The sequence below is a fragment of the Microcaecilia unicolor genome, chromosome 2 (assembly GCF_901765095.1).
Source record: "Microcaecilia unicolor chromosome 2, aMicUni1.1, whole genome shotgun sequence".
NCBI lineage: Eukaryota > Metazoa > Chordata > Amphibia > Gymnophiona > Siphonopidae > Microcaecilia > Microcaecilia unicolor.
The window spans coordinates 516,612,261-516,637,716 of record NC_044032.1 but is presented as its reverse complement, the minus strand read 5'-3'; the positions used below and the strand labels follow the sequence as shown (position 1 = coordinate 516,637,716).

General features: G+C 41.3%; 1 protein-coding gene across 1 annotated transcript in view; it reads right to left on the bottom strand.

Annotated features, from left to right (window-relative positions):
• The window catches only part of SLIT2 (slit guidance ligand 2), an 809,356-nt gene that overhangs the window by 294,835 nt on the left and 489,065 nt on the right, over nt 1-25,456 (bottom strand). The window contains exon 6 of the mRNA XM_030191232.1: nt 6,389-6,460. Within this exon, the coding sequence (XP_030047092.1) occupies nt 6,389-6,460 (72 nt within the window). The remainder of the gene's footprint in view (nt 1-6,388; nt 6,461-25,456) is intronic.

Sequence of the window (25,456 nt, the reverse complement as noted above, 5' to 3'; positions counted from 1 at the left end):
ATTATGGGGAAAGGCTAAAGCAGTTAGGGCTCTTCAGCCTGAAGAACAGATGGCTGAGGGGAGATATGATAGAGGTCTATAAAATACTGAGTGGACTGGAATGGGTAGACATGAATCGGTTGTTTACTCTTTCCAAAAATACAAGGACTAGGGTGCACACAATGGAGCTACTAAGTAGTACATTTAAAACAAACCGGAGAAAATATTTCTTCACTTAATGTGTAATTAAATTAAAATGAATTGGAGAAAAGGTTTCTTCACTCAACGTGTAATTAAACTCTGGAATTTGTTGCCAGAGAATGTGGTAAAAGCAGTTAGCTTAGCAGGGTTTAAAAAAGGTTTGGATAATTTCCTCAAAGAAAAGTCCATAAGACATTATTAAGATGACTTGGGAAAATCCACTGCTTATTTCTAGGATAAGCAGCATAAAATGTATTGTACTGTTTTGGGATCTTGCCTAGTTTGGCCACTGTTGGAAAACAGGATACTGGGCTTGATGGACCTTCGGTCTATCCCAGTATGGCAATGCTTATGTTCTTATGTAACTGTTTAATGCACACAACTGGGCTACAAATTGAGTCCTCTTGCACATAGCCCTAGAGTTGCAAATATGCATTACTGCTTTAGCATACATTAACACAGGTTATTTTAGCACAGATCCCATTTTATGTAATGGGACCTCATTACTAATAATGGTATTAATGGAATTAGTGTGTGGAGATATTAGTACATGGACATGGTATTACATTTTTTTGTACCAGCATCACCACTTTAATGCACCTGAGCACCTATATTTTTACAGTGCTTTTCTTTCTATCTCCTATCTTATCTGTGTAGTACATCTGTTTATTTGGGATATGGGAGAGGAACAACTTAGTCACCAGTCATGCTCTTGTCTAATCTCCCGCATAAGCTCCAGTTATAAAATTATCGGACCGATATTCAAAAGAAGTTATACGTTTACTGGCACCTGGAGAACAGGTAACTTTGTTATCCATACATTTTCATACATTCTAGGGATATTTTCTGGCTGAAAATGTGTCTGAATAACCCAATACTATCCTTACATATGGGGCTGGATTTGGGGCAGAGGGGCAGGACATTCAGATAACATACACTTCATTAAGTTTTATCGAGAGCAGAATTAAAGAGATAATGCTGGCTTGGTGACCAAAATATGTATTCGGCTGTGGCTGTTGGATGTAGCTCACACCTCTTTCAGTAGTGGCTCACGATGAGTTACATTCAGGTACACTAGCTATTTTTCTGGCCCTGGAGGGAAGTCTAAAGGCACTTTTTACTAAGCTGCAAATGCACTAGTGCATGTTTACCACAGCTTACAAGGAATTTATCGCGGAATGCACTGAGGCTTCCTGAAGTAAGTTCCATATATGCACCTACAAACCACATGCTAATAAATATTTTTTTTATTTTTCTGGGAGGGGAGTGTCTGGGGGACAGAAAGTGGGTGTTTCTGCGCTAATCGGCAAACACATCTACACTGCCGCGCACTACCTGATTAGCGTGCGAGCCCTTACTGCTTACAAAACAGGTGGCGGTAAGGGCTCACGCACTCATTTTTGTTAATGGCCGAACACTAATGGCGACATTAGCTCATAGTCATTAATTCAGAAAGTGGAAGATCGGTCATTTTCCAGCTGAAGTAATTACAACCTTAGGCATGCTAAGGCCACTTTCTACCACAGCTTTGTAAAAGGACCCCTAAGATTGTACCTGAGGCAATGGAGGGTTAAGATCCTTCTGTAATCCTAAATGCTTATTTCTTATAACCTCCACTATTCATGACGTATTGTAAGCCACATTGAGCCTGCAAAGAGGTGGGAAAATGTGGGATACAAATGCAATAAATAAATGACTTGCCCAGGATCACAGAGAGCTGTAGTAGGAACTGAACTCAGTTCCCCAGGATCTCAGTTCGCTGCACTAATCAGTAGGCCATTCCTCCATTAATCTGTATATTCAGGGGCATCGTTATCAACATGGGCTACCATTAAAACATATTAGTTTACCACTAACGCATGCTATTTTAGCACAGGTCCCATGTTATGCAATGACACCTGGAGGGTCTTTTACTAAAGATTAGCTCAAATTATGTGCAGCAGGACCCATTTTATTCCTATGGGCCCTGCTGCAGATAATGCGAGCTAATCTTTAGAAAAAAGGACCCCCCCCCCTCCCAGTTACTAATAACTGGGGTGAACAGTATAATAACACTTCTTAGTAGTAGCCTACACGGATAATTTCCTTCCTTAGGGCATCTTTTATCAAACTGCACTAGCAGTCCCCATTGCGGTAATGCTGACAAAGTCCATTCACTTTGAATGGGCTTCGTGAGCATTGCCGGAGGGGAACCACCCGCAGTAGGACGACAGCCATATCTCACAATCATTATAAGAATGCTCCGTCTTATTGTTGAATGCATAGTGGTGTCAGATTTCCATATGAAATTTTTATCATTTCAGGAAAATTAATTCAGACAAAAAAATTGGATGAAAAAAGCATCTTAAAAAAGCTAAACAAAACACCTACATAGTTTGGACTGTAACAATCCTACCTTTAGGCAACATCAGCAGTAATAACACTTTTAATGCTGGAGCTCTAACATTATTAAACATGTAAAGTTGTGACTTATTTCTGCGCCAACACATTCTGCAATAGTAAAGGTTAGATAAACAGAATTTAAACAACACATCTAGTTAAAATAATTTTCTAATGAAAAGTGTTATGTTGTCCTTAATGTCCAAAGATACGCTTTCCATCATTTTAATAGCTAGGGTAGACTAGTTTACGGTTTACACACAGCTACAACATTAACAGTACATGTTGCAAACATCTTTTTTTAAAAGGGACACTTAAATTAACATCTGTAACACCTGTAAAATAAGCAAAAAAACTTTCAGTTTAAGAGTACAGGGTGTGGTTTACTGATGGGGCAAAGAGAAAGAGATCTTTCACATCTTCAAGTTTAGGTTCTCCATTCACCTGGCCTTAATTGTCCGCACTTCAATATATACAACTAGAATTGGGGGGAAAAGACATGTAGAATAGAAAGAATATTGCTCTCTTTTCATTTTGACTCATTGGCCATTGTGCATCATGAAATCTACCTTAGTAACCACATGTTGCTGAAGCACTGATTATAATGTAACTTGACATTCACTTGGATGGAATGTCATTGTTAAATATAGCGCATGCAACAAATTTGAACACCGTTCGAAGACGACACAACTTACGGGTAAGTTCTGGAAAGCAAAGTGTGGGTATAAAAAATAATTCTTTGGTATTTATGAAAACCTATCATCAAAACTTGTAAAATGTAAAATATCCTCTTCAAACTAAAATATTGTTATTTGTCAGACATAATGTGATGGGCTATAGACCACAGGTTTGATGCCACCTATCAGAAGAGACCTTATCAACACAAGTATAGGTATTATCTTAATGGCACACACATATAAACATGCACACACACACATAATCTGCAATTACACACACACACACACACACACACACACTTATCTGCAGCAGGGCCCATAGGAATAAAATAGGACCTGCTGCACATAACTCAAGCTAACCTTTAGTGAAAGACCCCCCCCCCCCCCCCCACTAATTACATATATATAAGGTAACCTTTTTCCTCGAACATTAAGGTTTGTAACCTTGTTTCTCATTTTAAAAATGGCAGCATACAGTTGGCTTCAGGTGACTAATTACCTTTTTATGAGGTGTCAGCTCAAACTACCTGAGAACTACATTTTCAAACCACTTGCAGATTGTCGCCCAGGTGGCTTCTTTTTCCTGCCAGCTCACTTTGGTCTCTTTTCACAAAGCCGCGCTAGTGATTCCCACGTGGCAAATGGGATGAAGCCCATAGGAATTAAATGGGCTTTGCCGCATTTGCCGCACTAGAATCACTAGTGCAGCTAGCCCTTTGGTCTCCAGTAGGGATGTACAGTTGTTTAAAATGATGTTGTTTTGTTGCCTAGATAAAACTATTATCATTCTACATGTCTTTTTGTTTGTTTCAGAAATATCTATTGTAAACTGTCATTGTTATTGTGGTTTGTTATTTCGATTACAATGTAAACCACTTAGGACTATCTTTGGGATCTAGCAGTCTATACGTACTTTGATTGGATTAGATTAGATTAAATCAGGAGTCTTATTTAAGGTGTCATAACTACATTTCACTGAGATTACTAGTTCGATCAAGCAGATTCTAAGCACAATAGATTTTTCATTGAACGGCTCCTTCACAAAGACGCGCTAACGATCCCCCCCTCGGCAAATGAAAGGAAGCCCATAGGAATTGAATGGGTTTCCTCTCATTTGCTGCACTGGAATCGCTAGCGCGACTTTGTAAAAGAAGCCCTTATTATTTTAATAGAGATTACAGCCAAAGTTTTTATTTGGAATGCAGAAAGTATTTAACCATAGTTACTGTTACAAATAAAAACTATATACACAAGGTAAATAAACAGTCTTTCCTAGCAGATCAACCAGCATGCTGAGGGTGGCTCTGCTGCTGAACCGAAACGTTGCTATTATGTGATGTATTTTATTTAAAATTGACTAATATATTATAATATATTACTGTGCTTTTAACAAATATATATATGATGCGGTGAATAATGCTTATATTTTCTTTATAATTTAAGTTTATATATATATATATATATATATATATATATATATATATATATATATATATATATATATATATATATACACAGACACACACACACTCGCCAATCTCCAAATATTATAATTAAATGATACTAAAGAAAAAAGGAAAGGCAGATTGGGCCATGTGATCTATAGCTAAAGTTTTGAGGATCACTAGTTTGGTACAACAGCTATGCCCTGTGGCTGATCTTTAAACAAGACTGCTTTAAAAATGCATGGATAAACGTTCTTTGCTTTGGAAGCGTTTGGTTATGTCTCCTCACGTGGAAATTGTATCGGAAGCCAAAAATTTGAAGAAAAAAAAACCCAACAACAACCTGCTCCTGACCGCTTCCTCCACGACCCTACAGTTCCAGCAGAGATTTGTTACTCGTCCTTGGAAAATATAGATCACATGATATTAGGTATCTGGATACAGTGCACAAGGTATTTAAAAAAAATACATCCCTCTATCAATTACACTTCAATATGGGAATGATTTTGTTTTAAATGGAATTCAGGAAGTAAGGTATATCTGCTCTATTAATATTGGATTTATATGGGTAAAATGTCATTGCATGAACAGTGCTTGGGGGCAGTAAGGGAAAAAAGCTGCCATCCTATGGAATGCAGTTCTCATACTATATTTTTACTTTGTGTGTAAATACCTTAAATATTCTACACTTAAGTCTTTAAAAAATAGCTTAGTCAGTCAATTGTAGTGCTGATTCATGAAACGCTTTGCTGAATGCAGCCTCTGTCCATGAAACACTGAATTCACCCTAGCACCTTTTTATTTGATTTTTAAGCCTAGAGAGGGCTGAAGCACTTTACAGAAAGACAAAAATCATTTTACTTGGTTCCCAGATATACAGATAACCATAGAAAGTGAGGTTCTGGATGGAAAATATATCTCAAACATATGTACTCCGCTATTTCTTACAGTTTTCTTTTAGCCCCAGACTCTCACCAGGATTTCTGTTTAAAGATTAAATGTCACTGTAGGTTATTTTGCCAGTTTTAATTTCTCACAACAGCAGCTTCCACATAGAGGGAAAAAAATTGCAAAAAGCAATGTGAGATTGTACTCCTTGACCACTGTAATGGAACAAATACTCATCACCGAATCAGCTGCCAAAAACATAAGATAAAGGAACATTAACATGGGGCTTCAGAGCATTAAAGTCACAGTTTACCCAGCGTTTGGCTCCGTTTGAAGACTGACATCTCAGCTGTTGGGAGAGAAAACTCAGGATTTTTAAAAAAAATGTTTCTGTTGCCCTGATGCATGAAGGTTCCCTCCCCCTATGAGAAAATGTCAAATATACAATAAGGAGAGCATATTAAAGAGACAGGAAAGCCCAGTTATAAATATAAAAAATCAAGAACTGTTCAAAGCACTATTTTATTACACACTTTCATCTGTTTATTCTCTTTTTCTCTATATACAGCAGAGATAGAATGAAAGGAGAGAGACAATTTGATGCAGCTCTAATTCCTGCTGCAGATGGAACTGAATGCAAAAGAAAAATCATTTCATAGCACATCCAAGTTCATTTTCAAAAACATCTTTTCGGCACACCATAGAGACAGCAGGACTACAACAAGCAGATAAGCATTCATTCCTAAACTCACTGGTACTTTCTCTCTTTCTTTCTCTCTCTGTCTCTTCTTTAGAGTTATACATGAAAACAGTACTTACAGCACCTCCAGGTCACGCAGTGCTCGAAATGCCCCATCTTCAATACAGCTGATCTGGTTGTAATCCAGCTGCCTGTTAAACAGATTAGGAGGATCAGCATAACAGAGAGGAACGGGAGCAGTGGCGGTGTCTGAGGAAGCCTCTTGGCGGGTCTATGCAGCTAGGCCGCACTATCTGAAATGCTCTCACAGATACACTCATCTGCTCCAGAAAATGTCACACGCCGTTCTGGCCTTGACGCTGCCACTGAAATCTCTTTATGTTCTGAACTGTCTGCACCAAACAGCAGCTCTGGGAGAGCTCCAGTAAATAATAACTGCACCTTATATTAAATGCCAAAGGAATGCAATTTCATTACATCAAGAAAAGCTATCCATTAAAAGCTCTCAGCGTCATCTCACTGAAACAATTTCATTAAGCTAAAGGACTGTAAATCACTTAATGTCACATGTATCCCCTTGGTGACCTAACAGAATCCATTTATCAGAGAAGCCCAGCTGCATGTTAATGTCACTATCTTTGGCAAGAAAGAGCAAAAAAAAAAAAAGACTCTACCTTTTAACTTAAACCAAGGCAGTTTCCTTCTACAATCATACCAAATGTAAAAGGTAAAAATGTCCTACACATTAAGTTACATTCACTCTTTCCACTGAGGTACTGTGCTGAATAAGACAACTACTTTCTCAATGCTCAAACCTTTACCTGGACTGGTTCTTGCCCAGTAACTTTCTTCTAGCAGTTCCATGCAGTTACCTTGCCATGACGAAACGACTCGTCTTCCTCACATGAAGCTCAGCTATACTATTCCATGCATTATTAATCTTGAAGTATTAAGTTATAAAAAATGTATGCTCATTTCTCTGAACGACCTCATTTCTTTTTTAGCAGACTTTAAAACATTAATACAGAAAATACAGTTTTGAGTGACGCATGTCAAGTTGAAGCTCTCAGGGACAAGAAATACACATTTTAGTTTATTGGATTCAACAGCTGGCCCTTTAAGAACAGACTTTCCAACTTCGTGCTCCCAACTAATTCTAGTAACCTGAGGTCAGATGTTTTGGGTCATTATAATTCAGTAAAATACAGGGGGTAAATCAATATCTCACTCTGAACGGCAGCAAAATACAAACTGAGTTAAGCAGATAACGGCAACTTCCCAATGCTGAGCTGAAGTGCGGGGGGGGGGGGGGGGGGGGGGGGTGGCAGACTGAACAAACTCTCAAACTCTCTCCCTCACTCTCTTTCTTTACTAGAGAAAGCATGCATATATGATTTCTAATCAAATTCTTCTCTAGCTACTCACCAACCCAACACTTGCTCACATGTGATCATGAAAATGTCTGAATGAAAAGTTATAGAATAATGTTCTCTAAGCAAACTTTACCTTTCCAGGTACCTTTACAGTAGATACCTTGCATCGGATGGGCACTGGATGCTGTCTCTATTTGAAAGAGAAGTGAAGTCCCCTACTTTCTTTCCTAAACCTTGTGTTAAATATCGCAGTGGGACAATGATACAACTGTGTTCTCTGGAGGTCTTGCCAGCCCTTTCAGTTTCAACAGATTTATTTCCTTTAACAATTAAGTTAATAGCCTTTTTATTTTAAAGCTTTAATATATACCTACAGTGCAACTCTCTAACCTCTCGGACAATTTATCAAAGCCATTTAAATTAGTAGAGTGGCATGAAATGTTACCCCTAACACAACAGAAAAGAGAAATTGTTTCCAGACAAATTGGCAAAATCTTTTAATGCCATCAAATTTGCCTAATGCAGACTGCAGGTTAATCTGTAAAAGGGTGAACTGTATGTTTCCTCATATCTTATTATCCTTAGCTGTCAATGGATAAATCATTCCTGACACAGGTTCTTCTAAATCACATAAAGGGACAGCTCCTGCAATAGGGAAAGCACTCAAGCAAATCTGGTCTTACCCACTAAAAGGCAAAACTTCTTCCCCTCGGCTGCTGGTACTTGAAACACACCTGAATGTTTCTGCTCTTTACAGTACTACTAAACACCAAGTTAAGTTTATGAAGTGCCAGGATGAAATCACTTGCCAAATGCTAATTTACACAAACTTATTTGTTGTAAGACAGTGGTTCCTAAACCTGGTCCTGGAGGCATCCCAGCCAGTCAGGTTTTCAGGATATCCACAATGAAATACTCACGAGAGAGATTTGAATGCATTACCTCCACTGCATGAAAATCTCTCTCATGAATATTTATTGTGGATATCCTGAAAACCTGGACGTGCGGCAAAAATCAAAATTGCTGCACATCCATTTTGGGTCTGAAACCTTACCGCCAGCCATAGACCCAGCAGTAAAAATGTTGGGTGTTAATGACCTACGTGCATCAGGTGCCACTTACACGCACCAGAAAATAAAAAATATTTTGCAGATGGGTGTCAAAATTGAAAAATTACTGCAAGGGCCACGCGGTAACCGGGCAGTAACTCCAATTTGGCGCACATTGAGCACGCGTAGGCACCTACACAGCTAAGTAAAAGGGGCCCCCAATCTTTTTTCTTTGTATTTGCTGTATTTGGAAATGAGAATCATGAGCATCCTGTAACATAGTCATATTGGCTCTGGTGGAAACCTGGAATCTTTGTCATTTATGTCACCTTTTGCTGCCTTGGTATAAAGTGATACACTACATGAGCTATCAAGATAAAGTAGGTTCTCTTTTTTTTATCTATGTGATTGCAAGACTGAGGAAAGTGTTTTGCAATTTATCCCCCCTGTTTACAAAGCCACTCTAGCAGCTGCCAGTGCGATAATGCCGACACAGCCCCATTTACTTTGAATAGGCTGTGTCGGCATCGCTGCGCGGCTTTGTGAACAGAGAGGTATGGGATTTTAAGAACGCAAGATGCTGATTATGTTTCAAATTATTTAAACATTTTAAGTTCATTCTGTTATGCCTGAAATGTCATCATCATAATTTGGGGGGAATAATGATGGTGAAAAAAGCAGTACTGCTTAGACAAAGTTCTATTGACTGACATTTTCCTTTGGATTCTCTTTCTCAGTTGAGATATGAAACACTAAAGATCATGAAAATCACGACTCAGAAACATTGCCTTGTACTATCACAGAATGAGAAGAAAAAAACTATCATCGGGCTTCAGTTTTCTATTATAAGAAAGGCAACAAACAGGACAGTTCAAGTTTTTCACTGCCTTTTATGCAAATTAGTATTACAGTTCACCAGAGTCTAACTGCGTTTTAAAAATTTGGAAATTTAAATTCCGAGACAAAGCAGTTTTATTTCAATCATTTTACAACAATATTAGCTATATTACATTAGTAAAATGAGTCTGGGGGTTTGCAGAACTTATGCAGTGAAGAGCTGCATTTTAGAAAGGACAGATGAATCCAATCGAGATGTTCAGGTCGGAACATCTCAAGAGTCCTTAGTATTTCAAAATACATGGAAAGGAATGGAAAACAAAAATGAGGATGTTATAATACCTTTGTATCGCTCCATGGTGTGTTCAATTCTGGTCGCCGCATCTCAAAAAAGATATAGTGGAATTAGAAAAGGTGCAGAGAAGGGCAACGAAAATGATAAAGGGGATGGGACGACTTCCCTATGAGGAAAGGCTAAAGCGGCTAGGTCTCTTCAGCTTGGAGAAAAGGCGGGTGAGGGGAGATATGACAGAGGTCTATAAAATAATGAGTGGAGTTGAACGGGTATATGTGAAGCGTCTGTTTATGCTTTCCAAAAATACTAGGACTAGGGGGCATGTGATGAAGCTAAAATGTAGTAAATTTAAAACAAATTGGAGAAAGATTTTCTTCACTCAACATGTAATTAAACTCTGGAATTCGTTGCCAGAGAATATGGTAAAGGCAGTTAGCTTAGCGGGGTTTAAAAAAAGGTTTGGACAGCTTCCTAAAGGAAAAGTCCATAGACCGTTATTAAATGGACTTGGGGAAAATTCACTATTTCTGAGATAAGCTGTATAAAATGTTTTGTACTTTTTTAGGCTTGCCCGAGACTACACCCCCTTGACAGATGAATGTTTTTCAGTTTTAGCTTTGTAAAATCGCAATTTAGATGATTATGCAATGTAAACATGTAAATGCTGGTTTATGCATGTCCTCTCATATGAGGAATGGCTAAAGAGCCTTCAGCTTGGAAAAGAGATGGCTGAGGGGGGATACTATAGAGATCTACAAAATCCTGTGTGGTGTAGAACAGGTAAATGTGAATCGATTTTGTACTCTTTAAAAAAGTACAATGACCAAGGGATACTAAATGAAGTTACAAGGAAATACTTTTAAAACAAATAGGAGGAAATATTTTTTCACTCAACGAACAGTTAAGCTCTGGAACTTGCTGCCGGAGGATGTGGTTACAATGATTAGCGTATCTGGGGTTAAAAAAAGGTTTGAACAAGTTCCTGGAGGGAAAGTCAAGAACATCTGTAACTGCTCAAGAGATAATGTGAATGTACAGGTGTAAAATCTGCAACACTGCATGCATTTCATAAAAAATGCACTTACTTCATAACTTCACCTATGTTCCACTCAAACTCTGTCCAAGTACATACCTACATGCATGCTGCATAAAGTACACCTGTTTTATCACTTTTATGCACACTGGGGAGGAATTGTGTAAGTGAATGCCAGCATTTAGATGCCTAGATGTTGGTGCTGAGAGCTAATTTTATAATAGCATCTGGGCACCAAGATTCTTTTATAGAAGACTAGTGTAAATTGGCATCAATGTGCCTACATTTAGGTACACCCATTTATGCATGCCAGAGGCACACTATGAAAGGAGTGGTGTAGAACGAATAGAAGTAAATTGAGTTTTCACTCATTCCAAAAGTACAAAGACTAGGGGACACTCAAGGAAATACTTTTAAAACAAATAGGAGGAAATATTTTTGCACTCAAAGAACAGTTAAGCTCTGGAACTCATTGCCAGAAGATGTGGTAACAGTGGTTAGTGTATCAGGGTTTAAAAACCATTTGGACAAATTCCTGGAGGAAAAGTCCATAGTCTGTAATTGAGACTGACATGGGAAGCAACTGCTTAACCTGGGATTTGTAGTATGGAGTGTTGCCATGATTTGGGTTTCTGCCAGGTACTTGTGACCTGGCTTGGCCACTGTTCGGAAAAAAGGATACTGGGTTAGATGGACCATTAGTCTGACCCAGTATGGCCACTCTTATATTCTTATGACTAGAACACCTGCATTCTTTTATTTAGCTCCAATACTATGGAATGACCTACCCACTTACTGTATATCAGATCAGAACTCTCCTTTTCAAAATTTAAATCCTACCTAAAAAAAATACTACTTTGAAATAGCTTATGGATCATCAAGTTCCTGATGTCTTTCTTTTTTTTTTTTTCCAGTTCTGCTATGTCTGAATGATTTCTGAACAATCTCTTTCCCCATCACTTCCTTTCTCCATGTTTTGTCCTTTCCCTCTCTTCTTTATCCTGAGTTTGAGTGTGTCAACTAGCTTTTCTATCAATTTCAATGGTGCTCTTTCTGCTGATTTTATTCATTTTTATAAATGTAAACCACTTCGAACAAATTCTGATAAGGCAGTATATCCAATTAATGAATAAGCATATATAAATGCAATACTTTAGTGTGTAACTTGTTCTGTAAGTTATGTGCGTAAATGTTGGTCCCATCCATGCTCCTCTGTAAATGCCCCTTTACATTTACACACTTAACTGTCAGATTCTACATATTGTGCCCAAATGTCTGCGCCCAACTTTCCAAAAAGCTGCATGCAGATTTACAGAATTAGCCCGAAGAACACCTAAGTTGTGTTTTAGCAGGCATATATGTAGCGCCTAAAGGTTAGGCGCCAAATCCACACTGAACGCTATTGTATAAAGGGCACGCCAAATTTGGAATTACCACCCCGGGGCACGTGGTTGCTGGGCGGTAATGCCAATCTGGCATGCGCTGGATGCGCATAGGCCCTTACATACCTTTATAAAAGGTCCCCTAGGCGTATTCTATAATCGGCGCCTAGATTAGCATGCACTTGGCACTGATTTCAGAGCTGATTTTTTAGGTGCCATATATATATTTATTTATTTATCTATCACATTTATACCCCACAATTTTCCCACATGTTTGCAGGTTCAATGTGGCTTACAATAAACCGAAAAGGCTATCGCCAATCCGGTAGTTATACAAATACAATAGACTGTAGTAATCAGCAAGGATAGAAAGAATAGGGTGTAAAGGGAAAGTGGGTAAAGGTAAGAGAGTCCAAAATGGTCCATTTATATGCTGTTTTGCAAGACTTTAGGTTTTATATTGGATCATGGGGGTAGGCCTTCCGGAACAGGTTGGTCTTGAGTAATTTCCTAAAGTTGAGATGGTTTTGAGTAGTTTTGACAGCTTTTGGGTACTAATAAAGGAAAAGGAGGGAGCGTAAGTGGATTTATATTTGAGGCCTCTACAGGTAGGGTAATGGAGATTTAGTGGCTAGTTCAGCAGAGACAATCAGTTATCTCCCACTGAACATCCACGGTTAGGCACCAAAATGTTATTTAATATTTAAAAGGCCAGGAGTTATTCCCGGATGGTTAAATAATTTTTGAATAGCAGCCAGAATATGAATATCACCATACTCTTCCGATAAAATGATTTTGCCTGCCATTTAAAGGAAGCAACTGTTGGAAGAAGAGAATAGGTGCCACTAATTCACTGTCTGTGCTACATAGGGTTGCTTGAATATTTGTTTTGCAAACAGGTCCAAAATTTCTTATGACATTATCAGTGACTCTCTTTATTGCTCCATAGAGAAGATGTTAAATCAAACCTGTAAAGTATCCTGTGTCTCCTGAAAAATTAGTGTCAATAGCAATAAGAGCAGTAATTTACTACTCAGTACTGAAGAGGAGATCTGGACAGGCATAGGCTATAATAATAGGATGATTGATCAACCAGTGAAATGGCAATGAGAACTTTTAGTGGAATAAGGTAAGAAACCATTGTAAATGAAACACGACAGCCAAATCAATCTCTTTTCTCTTATAGGTATTAATCTTTTTTTTCTCTACTTGATTTCCTAAGTTAGTCTTAGAAGGATCTATATACATAATGGGGGTAACTCTATAAAGACGACACTAACATTTACATGACACATGTGCATATAAATGATTAGAATACCTGCAGAAATGCATGTAAATGCCAGAAATCTGACTATATGCTATTGTGTAGATATGTAAAATCCAATTAATTGACCAAAAAGATTTTTGAATAAATGTGGGGACTTAAATATAGCTAAGATACATAGACCTGCTTATAATCGAAATAGAAAAACGCCTATATTGTGACCCAAATTGGGAGATGGGCGTCTTTCTCCCGTGAGCACCCAAATCGGTATAATCGAAAGCCGATTTTGGGCGTTTCCAACTGCAATCCGTCGCGGAAACGGGTAAGGTTGACGGAGGCGTGTCGGAGGCATGGTGAAGGCAGAACTGGGGCGTGGTTATCAGCCGAGGAGAGATGGGCGTCTTTTGCTGATAATCGAAAAAAAGGCGTTTTTACCGCGATTTTGGGTCACTTTTTTTGGACCCTTTTTTTTCACGAACAAGTCCCAAAAAAGTGCCCCAACTGACCAGACGACCACTGGAAGGAATCGGTGATGACCTCCCCGGACTCCCCCAGTGGTCACTAACCCCCTCCCACCAAAAAAACCCCCACTTTAATAACTTTTTTTCCAGCCTCTATGCCAGCCTCAAATGCCGTACCCACCTCCACGACAGCAGAATGTGTTCTATCCTCTGACAGCCTTTCCCTGGTTCTGATGTGGCTCTCGGGTGAGTGTGACACCTTTTCTGTTATGCGCACTGCAGAGTCACATCACCAATGCATTGTGGTGGGTGAAGAAGGGTATTGGGCTCCGTGATTCCACTAGCTTGTGGCAAATGCTCACGATGTTGGTAGTTGGTAGGCTCTACTCCCATGGTGCTTTTCCCCCTGCTTACTGGGTCAGAGTGTGCCCTGTTTTGTTTCCGGTAGTCCATGAGGTAGTGGCCATTTTTGTAAGCCAGTTTTAGATCCCTTTCACGTGTTCCCACGTTACAGAACTTAGTTCTTACCTTGAATGTGGCTGAAAGAGGGCATTGTACACCATTCTGCCAGCTCTGACTTACTGCTCATCTCAGTACCAGGGAGACTCGTTGCCAGTGGGGCACAACCTCTGATCTGCAGTTAACTGTGAGTAAGCATGCTTATTCCAATAAAGGACGTTTTCGGAGAGATCAGTCTTCAGGTGTCAACTGGTGTGCCAATGTTATATAGCAGCAACAAGTCCTAGAGGCTTGTGTGTATGCAGGTCCCTGGAGCACTTTTAGTGGGTACTGCAGTGCACTTCAGCCAGGTGGACCCAGGCCCATCCCCCTCTACCTGTAACACTTGTGCTAGTAAATGGGAGGTCTCCAAAACCCACTGTACCCACATGTAGGTGCCCCCTTCACCCCTAAGAGCTATGGTAGTGTTGTACATTTGTGGGTAGTGGGTTTTGGGGGACGGGGGTTGGGGGCTCAGCACCCGTGGTAAGGGAGCTATGCATGTGGGAGCGTTGTCTGAAGTCCATTGCACTGACCTCTAGGTTGCCCAGTTGGTGTCCTGGCATCTCAGGGGGGCGAGTGTATACAGTTTGCAGATGAGCGTTCACAGGAGCAGAGTTTGGGTGGAGGATGGACAGAGCACACTTGTGTGCATAATTTATAGAGCACTATAAATTATGGGGCCCTTTTACTAAGCCGTGTAAGCATCTAAGCGTGCTCAACGTGTGCCAAAATGCAGTTACCACCCAGCTACCGTGTAGCTCTTGCGGTTATTTCATTTTTAGCACGTGTCCAATACGCGTATCCGAAAAATAATTTTTATTTTGGGACGCTAGTATTGGGCACACGCCAAGTGGCATTTGACGCCTGGTTACTGTGTGAGACTTTACCGCTAGGTCAATGACTAGTGGTAAGGTCTCAGACCCAAAATAGATGCACGGCAATTTTCATTTTTCCGCACATCCAGTTTCGGAAAATTTTTTTAAAATGATGCACTGAAAAATGATTCTGCACACGTACAAAACATGCACTTACACTACCGCAGGCCATTTTTCAGCGCACCTTAGTAAAAGGACCCCTATGTGCATATCTTAGCTCTCTTGCCTTACCACACACACACACACACACACACACACACACACACACACACACACATATACAGTTATGTTATCATTCTAGGACAGATTCTATATAAGGCACGGAGCGTAACGCGCATTAAATTGTGCACACAGCCAATTTACATATGCTACTCAACTAAGTCACGAGCCAATCAGTGATGATAATTGGCCAGTAACAACCAATTATCATCACTCATTGCCAATAATTGGAATTTATGTGCACTTCTTTTTACACATATTCTAAAAACAGGTGTGCGTAAATTCTAACACACATTGTTGAAAAGGGGGTGAGGCCATGGGAGCAGCATGGGTATGTTGGGGGCATTACTCTAATTTACACGCATTGTAATAGAATGCACCTATTTACGCCAAGTTTTCAGTGGCGTAAATGGCCACACCTAAATGTAGGTGCATACTCCGGTCCTATATGCTATTCTATATACTGGGCCTAACTTTATTTATTTATTTATTATCTCATTTATATCCCACATTTTCCCAACTGTGTCAGGCCAAATGTGGCTTACATTGCACCGCAAAGGCGGCCGCCAATACAGTAAATGAAGCTAATACATCATTAAACCTGCATAAGAAATAAAGGAGAGGATGGGGAAGAAAAGAAAGGAACAGGAAACCAGGGGAGAGAAGGGAAGGGTGGATGAGTCCAAAATTGACATTATATTGATGTGAATCAAGAGGTGGAGACACATGCTGAGTCTTTGGGGTAGGCTTTTCCAAATAACATAGGCACGTTATATAGAATAATGCTAGGCTCGTTAATCGGATGCATCTACAATTTAGAAGCCATTTACAGAATCTGGCCCTTTATAATAAAAGTAGGTGCCTACTTTTCTTTATAGAACAGGCTCCACGTAGGTGTCCCTTTGTAGAATTGCTCTCTACGTGTTTATGTTTCCGTGGTCTCTATGTCAGTTCCTGTACTGTTTCGCATTTGGTCACTGGGGCACTATAAGCTTTAAAGCAGGGATCTTCAAATCCAGTCCTCGAGATATACAACCTAGCCTGGTTTTCAGGATTTCCACAATGAATATGTAGGAGATCTATTTGCACGCAGTTGAAGAAGTGGATACAAATAGATCTCTTCCATATTCATTGTGGAAATCCTGAAAACCAGGCTGGGCTTTGGACTGGATTTGAAGACTCCTGTTTTAAAATATGAACTGGCTGCTCTGCAACTGCCCACAACTGCCTTTGGTGGGACCTGTTTGTATGCCTACTTTAGCAGATACACATGTAATTTGGCCATAGGGAGATGATGATGCTTGATCTCCTAGAACGAGGCATGCGAACTAGCGGATGGAAGGAGGCAAAGACAAGGGTGGTGTGTGCAGATCCAAAGGCTGAGTTTCATGCAGCCTGAGGAAGGGAAGCAGCAATTGGGGGAGCAGAATGAGCCCGCACTGGGTGTGATGAGGAGGAGAGGGAGGAGGATGATTAGTGGGAGGAATCAGGGTAAAATATCCTTTGGTGAACATCACTGGATGTCAGCCAACACACAGAAACAACATCAACTATAAATAACAAACTAGTTCACAACCTACCACATGGACAATTGATCTCCCCAGGACAATGTCCCATTTCATCTCAATTAGACAGTCCAAAAATAACTGGCATCTTGTCTTAAAGTCAAGCTTCAAAATTAAAACAGCGAATGTGACAGCATGAAGATAATTCACTAATTACTTCACCTTGCCAAATTATATTATCTGATAGGTTAAGTATGTTGAAAGAAGTAGAAGAGGCATAGGGCATGAGAGATCAGAAGTCCAGTTTTACATAGTGCACCTAGGGCAGAGGAGCAGCCTAATGGTAAGTGCATCGGACTGAGAACCTAGAGAACCAGATTCAATTTCCACTGCAGCTCCTTGTGACCCTGGACAAATTGTATAACCCTCCATCTCCCCAGCTACTATATTTAGATTATAAGCCCACTAGGGAAAGGGAAGGTATCTACATATAAGCTAACTGCTTCACTTCTACCACAGAAAGGTGGTATATCAAATCCATGACCCTTTTTGTAAAATAGGTAAACAGGGGTGAGAAATACACGTTTGCCGACATAAACTAGGTGGGCAGCTACTTTCCATTTTTCAGGAGTAAGGAAAAGAGAAGCAGCCTGACAGTCACACAGACTGCCATCAGCGTGTTAACATCTCTTAACCTTTATATCTGCACAATCATACAGCCCGACCATGTGCTACTTTTCACATTGGCTCTGTTTGTTTTTGTGTTTTAGCTTTGTGAACATGCTTATGGATTGTTTGATTCGCTCGCATCTATTCTTCTGACGGTTCTCTAAGTGGCTAGTTTTCCATACAGTTAGCAGGCGTGCACAGATAGCGGAGCGGAGCACAAAGAAACATAATAGCTGCTAATTCGGGGACTGCCTTCTCTTTTTTCTGCCAGCCATTGACATTGAAGCTGGACATGTTTACTACCTGGTATCACTTCTTCTGTTTTCTGCTTTAATGCCCACATACCCTTTTGTTTTGCTATATTCCCTTCCTGCAGAAATCTTGAGACTTTGCAGATAATTTGTTGGGTTTTTTTAAGTGTCTCCATCCTGCTGATTTATATTACAATAGCCTTGTAAAAGTACACTGTTTGCTGCAGCTGAAAAAACCTGGCTACTAGAGAGGAAGGGAAGTGAGATAAAGGAGTACAGTGAGGGGAAACAGAAATGACATAGAAAGAAGGGGCAGAGAACAACCTCTGGAGGGGGGGGGGGAGTAGAAAGGGGCACTGGAGTCATGGGGAGGAAGGATCAGAAATTGTTCAGAATGGAGGAGCAGGGGAGAAGAAGTAAAACAACTGGGCACAAAGGAAAAGGGACAGAAGATGTATAATTATAACTAGTAACTTCTGAGTTTTGGTCACCTCGACTTTATTTTGAATTGAGGGTGGGAGAGATTTTTGGACTGTCTCACACATACATATATTATCAGACATCTTTTCTCCCCTCCCTAGGCATGACACCAGTGCTCGACCCATGCCAGTTATAAGAACACAAGAGTTGCCCTACTAGGTCAGACTACTACTACTACTACTACTACTACTACTACTAATTAACATTTCTAAAGCGCTACCAGGGTTAGGCAGCGCTGTACAATCTAACAAAGAAGGACAGTCCCTGCTCAAAGGAGCTTACAATCTAAAGGACAAAAAAGTGCAGTCAATCAAATTGGGGGCAGTCTAGATTTCCTGGATAGAGGTACAATGGTTAGGTGCCGAAAGTGACATTGAAGAGGTGGGCTTTGAGCAAGGATTTGAAGACGGGCAGGAAGGGGGCCTGGCGTATGGGCTCAGGGAGTTTATTCCAAGCATAGGGTGAGGCGAGGCAGAAAGGGTGGAGCCTGGAGTTGGCGGTGGTGGAGAAGGGTACTGAGAGGAGGGATTTGTCCTGTGCGCGGAGGTTACGGGTAGGAGCGTAAGGGGAGATGAGGGTAGAGAGGTAATGAGGGGCTGCAGATTGAGTGCATTTGTAGGTTAGTAGGAGAAGCTTGAACTGTATGTGGTACCTGATCGGAAGCCATTGAAGTGATTTGAGAAGAGGGGTGATATGAGCATATCGGTCTAGGCGGAACATAAGACGGGCAGCAGAGTTCTGAATGGATTGAAGGGGGGATAGATGGTTAAGTGGGAGGCCAGTGAGGAGTAGGTTGCAGTAATCAAGGTAAGAGGTAATGAAAGAGTGGATGAGAGTTCGGGTGGTGTGCTCGTAGAGGAAGGGGCGAATTTTGCTGATGTTATAGAGAAAGAAGCAACAGGTCTTGGCTGTCTGCTGGATATGGGCAGAGAAGGAGAGGGAGGAGTCGAAGATGACTCTGAGGTTGCGGGCAGATGAGACAGGGAGGATGAGGGTGTTGTAGACTGAAATAGAGAGTGGAGGGAGAGGAGAAGTGGGTTTGGGTGGAAAGACAATGAGCTCGGTCTTGGCCATGTTCAGTTTCAGGTGGCGGTTGGACATCCAGGCAGCAATGTCGGATAAGCAGGCTGATATTTTGGCCTGGGTTTCCGCAGTGATGTCTGGTGTGGAGAGGTAAAGTTGGGTGTCGTCAGCATAAAGATGGTATTGGAAACCATGAGATGAGATCAGCGAGCCCAGGAAAGAGGTGTAGATTGAAAAAAGAAGGGGTCCAAGGACAGATCCCTGAGGAACTCCAACAGAGAGTGGGATGGGGGTGGAGGAAGATCCATGAGTATGTACTCTGAAGGTACGGTGGGAGAGATAAGAGGAGAACCAGGAGAGGACAGAGCCCTGGAACCCAAATGAGGATAGTGCAGCAAGAAGTAAATTATGATTGACAGTGTCAAAAGCGGCAGATGGGTCGAGGAGGATGAGGATGGAGTAGTGACCTTTGGATTTGGCAAGGAACAGGTCATTACAGACTTTAATGAGTGCCGTTTCTGTCGAGTGGAGAGGGCAAAAACCGGATTGAAGCGGATCGAGGATGGCATGAGAGGAGAGAAAATCAAGGCAGTGGCTGTGAACGGCGCGTTCTAGTATCTTGGAGAGGAAGGGTAGGAGGGAGATGGGGCAGTAGTTGGAAGGAAAGGTAGGGTCTAGTAATGGTTTTTTGAGAAGTGGTGTGACTACAGCATGCTTGAAGGTGTCAGGGACAGTTGCAGTGGAGAGAGAGAGGTTGAGAATATGACAGATGGGGGGGGTGACAGTAGGAGAGATGGTGTTTAGTAAGTTGGTGGGGATGGGATCAGAGGAACAGGTGGTGCATTTCGAGGAGGAAAGAAGGTGGGCGGTTTCCTCCTCAGTGATATCAGGAAAAGAGGAGAAGGAGGCCTAGGTTGGTTGGTTGGTTGAGCCTGGTGTCCTGTTTCCGACATTGGCCAATCCAGTTCACAACTACCTGGCACAGTTTCTAAAAGTTGCAAGATTCCATGCTTCTTAACCTCAGAGATAAGCAGTGGCTTTCCTCAAATCTACCTTAATAATAGTTTATGGACTTTTCCTCCAGGAACTGGTCCAAACCTTTTCTAAACCTGGCATTTACCACTTGTTCTGGAAATGAGTTCCAGAGTTTAACCATACAATTTACTGGGGAAAAAACCCTATTTTCCCCTATTTCTTTTTTCCATTATGGCAGAAAAACGTTCAAGTTGTGGGAGTGACCAAATCCTGCCTCCGAGATGCCCCCAACATGCTCCCCTTGTAATTTGGATGCACTGCAGAAGAACTGCATAGAAAAGTGTCTACAAAATGGGTTTCGAAAATAACAATTTGGATGTTTTTATAAGAAAAACGTCCATCTGCCGCTTTTTGCCTGTTTATCTGCATCTGTAGACGGGACCCATAGTTCTTAATATCCAAAGCTATACAAGTAGAACTAGATTCTATAAATGGCGCCTGAAAAAAATCAGCGATGACAAAAATAGCGTCTACTACTATTGTATAAACCATGCTTATAGTTAGGGTGTTTTATAGAATAGCGCTTAGTGCTGGGAACTGCAACTACATTTAGCATGGCCATCTATATCAATGAAAGCCTGGTGTAAATCCCCATGCGTAAATTAAACGCAGATCCCAGTAATTCTGTAACAACACACCCATTCCCCTCCCATGGCCATGCCCCCGTTTCAGATCTGTACACTAGAATTCACACGCACCTCTTTATAGAATACGCCTAAAAGTAATCAATAGAAATAAAACATGGAAAAGAAAATAAGATGATATCTTTTTTTATTGGACATAACTTAATACATTTCTTGATTTCACTTTTGTTTCTTTTTCCATAAGTTTGTTCATTTGCTTTTCCATGCGGCTGTATCTTCCATCTTGAGTACAGGGATATGGTAGCCGTGTAAGTCCACTTTTAAAGGTAATCAAAAGTTATGTCCAATAAAAAAGGTATCATCTTATTTTCTTTTCCATGTTTTACTTCTATTGATTACCTTTAAAAGTGGACTAACGCGGCTACCACACCTCTCTACTCTAGAATACGCCTAAAAATATGTGTGCGTAATTTCTAATTATTGCCAATCAGGGTCGATAACTGCTTATTGCCCAATTATCTGAAATGATTGGCTCATTAATTAATTTGTGCACCCAAATTGGACATGTATCCAAATTTGCATGCGTAACTCAAAGCACCGTATATGGAATCCGGGAGATAGGGGGTTAATTCTGTATAGATTTTCTAAAGTCAGGCACCATGATGATGACGACTGCTAAGTGTGAATTCTATAATGGCAGTTGTGCAGGCAACTACTGTTATTAATACTAGCATAAATCCACATTGATATGCCTAACTTTAGGCACAAGCAAAAATGCTTGCATCTAACTGTAGGCAGATAGGCACTGAAATGCTAGAATTCTATAACCCGCGTGTGTAACTGCCTGACATGCCCCTAACCCGCCCATGTCCCTCCCAGGTCCATGAGCCCCTTGAAGTTGTGCACTCTGGAATTTGAGTGCGCAGTTTATAAAATACCAACTAAGGACAGTTACGTACATAAAGGCCAACTATAGCCTGTTGCTCGTTAACACCAATTGTTGGCTCAGTTGGCACAACTGATCTTATTGTATAACTTGTGCATTCAAATTTTGGGCACATAACCTAGATGTTATCCAAGCACCGCAGATGGTCAGTGTCAGTGTACGAATAGCTAACTAGGTATGTCGGGTCATACAAAAGGCAGTCCTAACTGTGCCCGGTTAGCTATCTAGGTATGGAACTGAATAATCAGCCATGTTGGATAACTTCCAGCTGCCACCTAACTCCTGGATGTTTAGTGCTTGAGCCTGGGTAGAAGCTGGCACTGAATATCTAGGACTAATTTAACCAGCTGAATATCAGGCCCCCATAACTCTACTTGTCTCAAGCTACTGCATTATACTATTGTTCAGTACTATTTCTATTACCTTAGCTACCAATGATAAATTCACAGCTCTGCATTTTTTTCTACTTCCTATTTCTTACCACTCTTGTAGAGTACTGTATCTGTTGTTCTCATCTCTCAGCACCTCCCCTGTTTTGTGATAACCTAACCTGAGCTATTAGTGGTAGCTTTAGCTCATATGTATTCTGATATGTACACCATCAAGTTCCATAGCCTTATCTACCTTAAATACTGCCTTGTCAGCAAATGGTAAAAATGTACTGGCTTTCTGCCTCTAACCCATCATCCTCACTTATGTGAACACTGAGCACAAGTATTTAAGATATCTGATTTCTTCTGAATGTCCTTGGCATTAAACCCATTCTTTCCTTTAATTCTTACTAATTTAGGGGTACTTTTAGTAAAGCTAAGCACGTGCTAAATACTGCATGTTCTATTTTATACCTAAGGGCCCTTTAGTCTTTATTCAATTACATATGTAAAAGAAACTGTATCCCAGGGTGCCACAATCTAGTAGGGTTTTCATGATTTCCTCAATGGATATGCATGAGATCTCATATATATTCATTGAGGAAATCATGAAAATCTAACCTGGCAAATCCCAGGCTGGACATTCTTGCCCTTTCCTTTATCTTTATTGACTGACAGGCTTATTTTCAAAAGAGAAGGGCGCCCATCTTTTGACACAAATCGGGAGATGGGTGTCCTTCTCCCGGGGTCACCCAAATCGGCATAATCGAAAGCCGATTTTGGGTGTCCTCGACTGCATTCCGTCGTGGGGATGATCAGAGTTCACGGGGGCGTGTCGGAAGCATAGCGAAGGCGGGACTGGGACATGCTTAACACATGGGCGTCCTTGGCCAATAATGGAAAAAAGAAGGGCATCCCTGATGAACACTTGGCTGACTTTACTTGATCCTTTTTCTTTTACGACCAAGCCACAAAATTGTGCTCTAAATGACCAGATGACCACCGGAGGGAATTGGGGATGATCTCCCCTTACTTCCCCAGTGGTCACTAACCCCCTCCCACCCTCTATGCCAGCCTCAAATATCATACCCAGCTCCATGACAGCAGTATGGAGGTCCCTGGAGCAGTTTTAATGGGTACTGCAGTGCACTTCAGGCAGGCAGACCCAGGTCCATCCCCCTCCTACCTGTTATACTTGTGGTGGTAAATGTGAGCTCTCCACAACCCACCACAAACCCACTGTACCCACATCTAGGTGCTCCCCTTCATCCCTAAGGGTGTACTGTTGGGGGGAGTGGGTTTTAAGGGGGGTTTGGGGGGCTGAGCACACAAGGTAAGGGAGCTGTGAACCTGGGACCTTTTTCTGAAGTCCACTGCAGTGCCCCCTAAGGTGCCCAGTTGGTGTCCTAGCATGTGAGGGGGACCAGTGCACTACAAATGCTGGGTCCTCCCACGATAGCATTCCAGCACACGCACTCTTGTCGGCTCAGACATGTGTGCAGCACCAACTACCCTTAATGCTGAATTGTGCACGCAAGCTTCTGATGTGTTCTCCTATGTAAATATAATTTGTTAACTTCACTGGTGAGAAAAGGCAAGGCATTATGTTGGTGTTAGGAAGTAGAGAATGACACAGGGATAAACTTTATCCCCATCCCCATGGGTTCTGCCTCCATCCCCACCCATCCCCGCAGGCCCCGTCTCTACCCCCGTCCCATCTGCGCAGGTTCTGTCCCTATCCCATCCCCGTGGGCCTCAAACACTTATGATTTTATATTTAAATCTTTTTAAGAAAGTATAAAAAGGAACAATATGCTGTGCAACTGTTACGTATAAATTACAAATAGAAAACAATAATAACAATGAGCAGCTATAATAAACCCTCCCACCACCACTACCTTCTACCCATCCAACCCCAACAATAGCTGACTTCTACTACCCCAAGGAATCCTAATCCACTCTGTTAAAATATCCAGGGGTACAAAATACAACCTGCTCTGTATGACCTAGATGGGAGAAATATGCCCTATGAAGCACTGTTATGACTTTTTAATCTGTGGATGAATAAGAAGTCATCAAGAATCTCAGTATTCAGTCTAGCTCTCCTGTCTTCCACAGTCCCTCCTACAATAGAAGATGTCTTCTTAGAAGATGTGCTGGTAGAAGGATGTACATGATCCCCTATGCAAATTTTGCTAGCTGTGGCCAACATGTTTTTCCAAAAAAATAAAAATATTGTCATCTGCATCAAGCATAAATAACAGCCTAGTTCATTAACAGGCTTCAAAGTAGAAAGTGACAAGGGGACAAAGTTTGTCCCCATCCTCACGGGCTCTGTCCCCATTCCTGCACCGTCCACGTGTGCTCTGTCCCCGTCCCCACGGTAACTGCAGATCCCCGTCCCTGTGTCATTCTCTGTTAAGAAGCTATGAGCTAAGCCATCTGTGTGCAGCTCTAGTGCAAGCTTATTGCATCAGCCCCTATCAGGCCCTTGCTTCCATCATGGCTGCTCTTCAGTGATATGAGAGTGCTCCGACCTGTCTCCTGTTGCACCAAATGTTTTCCACTGTGGATGCCAGCTGCAGAAATTAGTTGAAGTTGCTGCCACAGCTGTATCTGCATCTTCTCTCCACCCTCCCTCCTTGCCAAGAAGGGCAGAAACCCAGCACCCAATAGCAAAGGACAATCCACGGGTGATATCCGAACCCAATCAAGGGGTAAAGAAAAAATTTTTTTTTAACTGGTTACAGAAACATAGAGATGATATCAGATAATGACTTAGTCATTCACCATTGGTTAGACACAACATAGCAGCCAAGAAGTGTCTATTTGACTTTTGAAAAAGCTTGTGTTGCTGACACAGCCTGTATACAGCATTGGCAGGTCAGACCCACCACTCAGTTAGATTACCTCAGAGAGGGATGGGAACAGAAGCGAGGAGGGGAGAAGTCAGGAAGCAGACGCTGAGACAGATAGATGGTGGAGACAAGGGAGGGGTAAGAATGGGAATGGCACAGAAAAAAAGGCCACTGAG